The 6901-nt window shown below is 42.8% G+C and overlaps 1 protein-coding gene across 1 annotated transcript; it reads left to right on the plus strand.

Moving 5' to 3' along the window:
* The first annotated feature begins 1 nt into the window (after window position 1).
* Window positions 2–3166, plus strand: RPS27A (ribosomal protein S27a). The gene is made up of 6 exons (XM_067565169.1): window positions 2–42; window positions 148–209; window positions 1347–1401; window positions 1665–1750; window positions 2279–2410; window positions 2981–3166. Exons 2-6 carry the CDS (start codon window positions 162–164, stop codon window positions 3128–3130), a joined length of 471 nt encoding a protein of 156 aa, XP_067421270.1. The 5' UTR covers window positions 2–42; window positions 148–161; the 3' UTR covers window positions 3131–3166.
* The last annotated feature ends 3735 nt before the right edge of the window (window positions 3167–6901 follow it).

The following is a 6901-nucleotide window of genomic DNA, read 5'->3' on the forward strand; positions in this document are numbered from 1 at the left end:
CGAGCCGGGCTCTCTTTCCGGAATCCGCCATTCCGTGAGCAGGTCGGTAGAGTGGGTCCGCGCGCGTCCCCCTCCCCCTCCTCCCCACCGCGCCGCTCGCTCGCTCGCTCGCGCTCCCCTCCCTCATCGCGCTCTCTGTCCCCGCAGGTGCCGGCCGCGCCATGCAGATCTTCGTGAAGACCCTGACCGGGAAAACCATCACCCTCGAGGTGAGCGCGCCCGGCCCGGCTCAGGGGCGCAGTGCACGTCTCCTCCTCTGTAGGCACCGGGGTGGGGAGATGCACGCGCCCCGCCGCCGCCTGTAGCCGCCCTGCGAAGGGGGGGGGTTACGGCCCGGTCCGGTCCGTGGAGAGCGGGGTGCGGGGCAGGGCGCCCAGCCCAGCCCTCCTGGAGACGCTGCGGCCGGCCCGTCCCCGTGCAACGCGCCCACACGCGGCCCGGGCAGTGCGGGCGCCTGCCTCTCTCCGCTGCCCGCCAGGGCTCGGCTCAGCCTCCGGTGGGGCCACGGGAGCCGCTCCTTTGGGACAGGGCGGAGCAGGCTGTACGAGGAGGCGCGGAACCGGGCAGCTCACCAGGAGTGCACTAAATATCTCGGGGCTGTAGTCCCCCTTCTCTCTAGGAGGTGGCCAGAGTTATTGTTGAAGTGGAAACACCCCAGATCCAGCCAATACATTAACTAACATGAGTTAACCGTGTAAAATACTGAATCTGCCCCAGCTCCCTGTTTGTGTGGTTCCATAATCCCACTGCCCTGTTCTGCCAAAGGTCCCACCTGTCCTGATGCTGTCTGAAAGACCTGCACAAATAGGAGACACTGATTAGGAACAGTGCTGTCAAATGTATAAACTAAAGGCACTGAAAATACAAGTTAGTAAATCAATAGCGCTTTATAAAGCGGCATTGTAATCTGCTTCCCCAGCATGCCAAGTTCTCCTCCAGGTGTCTTCATGTATATAGGAAATGTCAGGCTCACAGTGGATCTTGAAAGCATAATTTTGTCCTTAAGAGCCTTGTAACAAGAAGTTATGGGGTCGATAAGAAGTGCATGTAGGAAACTCTTTTGCTGTCAGTTGTAATAGAATATAAAAATTTAGATTTCTTATTCTTAGACTAAATCTCTAAGCTTGAAAGATTTAAAATTTGGGTCCACAATTTGAAAACATGCCATCTGTTTATACCCTATTGTGTGCAAATGACATCATCACAGCAAACAAATAAGATTGGCTTTATGCCCCTTAGAAAATCTGGTCTGTGGCTTTCACTGATGAAACTTCACTAAATGTATATATCTAATGTAATTTCTACTTAGGAGTTTTAACAGTAGCTTTCCACTTTTTTTATAATAGGTTGAGCCTTCGGATACTATAGAAAATGTGAAGGCCAAGATCCAGGATAAGGAAGGTAAGTTCAAAGCTTTTTGGACTCCTTTGTTCTCTGATCATCCTCCTTTAGATAAATATTATTCCCCAGAAATCTGATGGTATTTTCTGTGGTGACTAGTATCACAATTACATTTCACTTACATTTATGAAACTTTTTTGTATCTTCATGCCCTGCTATCTGTGTTCTGTAATTTTATTTCTGTAGTCAGCATTGCTTTTGACTACTTTTTTATAGAAAAGTTGAGAAGATATTCTGTTTAATCTTGATTCGCTTTCCATTAGGAATTCCTCCCGATCAACAACGACTTATTTTTGCTGGCAAGCAGTTGGAAGATGGACGTACATTGTCTGACTACAATATTCAAAAGGTGTGTTTCTTCCAGAGACTGGATACAGTATAATGCAGAATTGTAAAAGCTCCAAGTCTGTGCAACCCTAACTGCACAGACCAGTGATAGGGTGAAGAACCGCAGCATGTTAACCAAGGCTGCTGCTCTAGGAAGGGGAAATTTAGGAGTGCAATGATGAGCATAGTACTATCCCAGATGGGCTGGAGCACGTTAGTTAAACTTTTTAAAAATAAAGACATAGATAGAGCTATGACAGCAGTTCCATCTGAGTATTGACAATTGTTTTTTGGGAATTAAATCACTGAACAAGTGAAACAAAGCATTGCAATTATCTATTTTCTTTTATGAGATAATGCACAAAAGGAGCTCCATAGCTTGTTCAATTGCAAACTCACTGATCCCTTGACACTGGTCAGAATTTCCCTATATACTGAGCACTAGTACTTTGTGATTGGAGCTTTGGATGTGCTGGTGTGCTATTTACCAGCCTGCATTTTTTTTGAAACTAAGTTGTCTCATTCTACTGTATCTTTGTTTTACTAACAGGAATCTACTCTTCACCTTGTACTGAGACTTCGTGGTGGTGCTAAGAAGAGAAAGAAGAAGTCTTACACTACCCCCAAGAAGAACAAGCATAAGAGAAAGAAGGTTAAGCTTGCTGTACTTAAATATTACAAGGTAAGAGTAACTAAAATAATTTAGAGTAAACTTAACTCCTTGCTAGAAGTGGGGGGGGAGAGGGGGAGGTTTGAGCTATGGCATCACCAGTAATAAACATGTAGGTAGTAAAGACCAAGAAATATTTAGTGAATTTGTAGGTTGCAGTTTTCAGTTGATTATTTTTACATCTGCATAGGAGAGTAACTAGAGAAAGCACAGAACTTGTAAAAGCAATAAACTTCCTCAGAGCCCATTCCTATTCTTTTGGGCTGCTTTGTGAACCTGTTCATAATCACAAACATAACTTTTGTAAATATGAAGAGAAAGTGGCCATTGTAATCCAGTGCTTCTAATTTTGGTCAGAAAAGTTTGTCTGTAAACTGGTTTTGCAGCAGCCTTGCTGGGAAGGTTGGTTGCACTTGTGAAACTGCTGCCTGGGATGGTAAATCATGTCTACAGCAAATTGAGTTGTGATCTCTAATTAATAAGACATTCTTCTGTGGCTTCCCTTGAAGGGATTAGTGGCATTTTGAGGCAAGATGTATGTAGAAAGATGTAACATTCCTTACGGAGGCTTTCCTTTTACAGGTGGATGAGAATGGTAAAATCAGTCGCCTGCGCCGAGAATGCCCCTCTGAGGAATGTGGGGCTGGAGTGTTCATGGCCAGTCACTTTGACAGACATTACTGTGGCAAGTGCTGCCTGACATATTGTTTCAACAAACCAGAAGACAAGTAAATGTATCTGTGTTAATAAAAAAAAAAAAAACGCTCAGATTTTGAAGTGCTGTAAATTTATTCCCTTCTCCTGGTGATGTACCTCCTCTTTCATGAGTGCTGGGTATCTGTAGAACTTTGGCAAAGTTCAGCAGATGTATTCCCTCAAATCAGCATCCTGGGGTGAAGGAGAGGTAAAATGAGCGTGACTGGAGTAGAGAGAGAAGGGCCAAGAATTTAGTTTTAATCTCAACTTTATTGATGTCATTTTGGGCATCGCCTGAACTACCCCCACAATTTCCCACCTGTAAAATGGGGATAATACCTACTTTGCAGGAGCTAAGTTTGGGGAACAGGATTAATTTGTATAGTATTTAATAAGGAAAGTACTATACCTGAATTTGTCATCTTCTTAGTGGGGCTCTGTTTCTGGGATATTACTACATAATGTGTGTAAAATGACTTCAGCTTTTCATAGGCCATGTGTAGATTAAGATCCAATTTTAATGATTACTTTCTGCTGCTTCTCAACTTAATGTGAGTATAAGCACTGCCATTCTCAGTGCTGCAGTATGGAAGGGAATGGCTACTTCTAAAAATACTTAAGCTATGTAAAAAACTTCATAGAATTACTATTGATCATAACAGAACGTTATTGCAAAACTTGCTTTTAAGGCTATTTTATAGTTAGATGGCCTTTCTAGTTGAATATTTAGTTCAGTCAAAGCCCTGTACAAGTGAAATAACAGAAAGCATTTCTACAAAATACTAAGCAGGGATTCTGCTTATCTAATGGAAAGGACTTGATTTCTAGTCTTCCTCTTCTGCTAGCACCACTGAATAACCTACCAACCCCATGTGAGATAGTCAAACAGGACCAATGTCTAATGGAGTTGTGAGGATAAGATTCAAAAAGCAATTACTAGTTAAGAGTGGAAGTTAAAGATGGTCTAAATGTTTGGGGTTGAAATGAATGGGTGGCAATCCTTGCCTGACTTCCTCTGGGAGACGATAAGGTTAAAGGAGATATGATCTAGTGGGTTTTTTTTGAAAGTTATGTGGAATCAAGTTGTACTGTGTTAGCCTATAACTGCATGATTATTGCCACCATGTCTTCCCTTCCCCCTTTAACTAATCTTATCTTCAGTTTAACTGAAGGTTCAGCTTCTGGCTATTGGTGTCTCCCTTAGATACAGGGAAGAGAAGCCCTATTCTCTTCGTAAAAGCAGCCGTAAAGAGCTTGAAAACCAACCCATCTTCTATGTAAGAGTATCTTTCTCCTTAGTAGTTATAAGAGCTGCAGCTTTAAGAATGTGATACTTGTCCTGACTGGTTTCACTTCACCCCTTGCAGAACTGAGCTGCACATTATTTGATGGGTAGAGCTCTCAATTGGTGACTTTGACTTTCATTTGTGTTAATGCTACTTCAGATAAGCAAGGGTCTGCCACAGCTTATGCACACTATCATCCCACCACTACCATCCTCGCAGGGATTAATGGGAGATGTATGTAAAGATTCTAAGTGCCAGAGTTTAATATGGAGTCTGCCTTGTATTTTGAGCTAAATTCTGTTCCCATTACATATAGACAGTGAGGTTACAGGTTGTGACTGAGGAGAGTGTTCAACTTGCAGACTCACCAGAGGTGATACACAAGTTGCAAGGAACCCAAGTGGATTTTATGGAAAAGAGAGGGAACTACTATTTCTAGAGTAAACTACATTTTTAGTCTCCTGAAATCAACAGAAGACCTGCATTCAGAGTTGACTTACCCCCCTACTGCATTACCAAGACTGGAGCTCTACATCTGCATTATTACCTGCTTGAAACACTAAAGTCAGTGTTTTATTGAGCCTCTACAGAAGAGAGATGATTGTTCTTCCTTCCCTGCACATGGAAAAATTGGGCAATGCAGCACACAGGCTTTGATGTTAGGTATCTCTCTTCTTGCACTGTCCCTTCCCCTGTGGGAGTAATTCTGTGGGACTAGGATGCAGCACTCAGGGCTTTAGAGAGACATACTGCTGGAGGCCATCTGCTTCTGCTCACCCAGCCCTACAGGTGAGGGTAAAAGAATTTAACTCAGAATATGTTGGTCTCTAAGCAACATTCATTTTAACATGCATCTAACAAAGTGGGTTTCTGCCCACGAAAGCTTATGCCCAAATAAATGTTAGTCTTTAAGGTGCCACAGGACTTACTGTTTTTGCTAAAATCAGACTAACATAGCTACCCCTCTGGAATTCATTTTAAAGTACAGGTTAATTCCATTTTATATACAAGATGAAGGTGATTTTTCAAGTGACTGCAGTCTTTAAATCTGCCACAGTTGCACATACTTTAAACAGTCTGTCATATGAACTTTTTTTTTTTTTTTTTTTTTTACAAAAGCTTGTTCTACTGCTCACTGAATATCACTTCTAATTAAGTTACACCACATGAAAAATGACTGCCTCAATGTTTTTTGAAATAAATATACACAATCCCTAAGATAAATCTTTGTTCAAGTTATTTTGGTCTGCATTTTTCATCTGTTTTGATGCTAGGTGGGGTGCATGGCTTGTTTCCTGCTGTGGGGGGAGTGTTCATACATACTCTGCCCCATGCCTTGCAAAAGGAGGAAGGTAGCAACTTTGCTGTTTGACTTTGGGAGGAGGAAGATGTCTCCTCTTTCCTACAGCACTGCAAGCTGAGAAGCACAGGAAACCAGTACTAGGAGTTTCCACTTTGCCCCCACCCAAAGAAACTAGCAGCTGGGATTTTCACTCCCCTGTCTGGGGAGCATGGAGGAGGTGGGGAACAAGGGGAACTCTGTCTTCTCTCTGGACTCCTACTGTGGAATTAGGGATCACCTGGCACTAAGAGCCCTGCCCATGCCCCTGCATAGCACCCAGAAGACTGGCTCATGACTAGGTAAGACAAAACAAATCCTTTTAAGATGAGATGAAGCCAGGACACTGATCCCCCTATGCTTGCCTACAGCTAGACTGCATTGGAGCAGTAAGGAGGCCACGAGCGGCTAGACAAACCCCTCTTCCTATGGTAATACAATAGTAAAATGAATACCAGTAGACAGAAATAGCTGTCACATAGACTTGTCTGACTCAGTTCTGGGTAGAAGTCTAATATACTGAGGTGCAGTTTTAGAAGGGAACTGCAGGAAGTGCTCTTGCAGCAACCTTGGAGCAGCAAGAAATCACCATTCAATGTAATTACTTGACATATACAGTCACCCTGCTAGCTATGGGCCACAAAGCACCTCACAAACATTAACACGTTAAACCTCAACATCTGAGAAGTAACTGCTATCCTAATTCTACAGATGGGGAAATGGCATAAAACCATTGGGGGGGGGGGCAGTTCACAGGCAGATATCTAACTTTAGGTCTCCAAAGCTGGGCTAGAACCTTAGCCACTTGGACTCCTACTACCCTCACTCTAATCATCAGACCATCTTATGCCAGGGAAATGAAGGCCAAACCTTTCATACAGTTTTTCTCAGAGGCTGTAGTGACCGTCCACAAATGCTTCCTTCCACATTTGTCTATCCATTTTATTGTCTTTAGGTAATATTTTAAGTTGAATTATTTCAATCAATCAAAATAGGGTTACCAGAACAAAGAACATTAAAAACAGTAACCTGAAATACTCTTTTCCTTCCTAAAAAAGTTTTTTTTTTTTTTTACTCATATCCGACACATTCTATCATCCCTTTCTGATCCCAAGGAGTAAACACTGCTATGCTTTTCTATGGTTTGTAATCTTACAGGTCTACACAGCTGGCACAATCTTG

This window comes from Emydura macquarii, unplaced genomic scaffold (genome assembly GCF_026122565.2).
Source record: "Emydura macquarii macquarii isolate MOO-44397 ecotype Brisbane River unplaced genomic scaffold, CSIRO-AGI_Emac_v2 contig_2676, whole genome shotgun sequence".
NCBI classification, from domain to species: domain Eukaryota; kingdom Metazoa; phylum Chordata; order Testudines; family Chelidae; genus Emydura; species Emydura macquarii.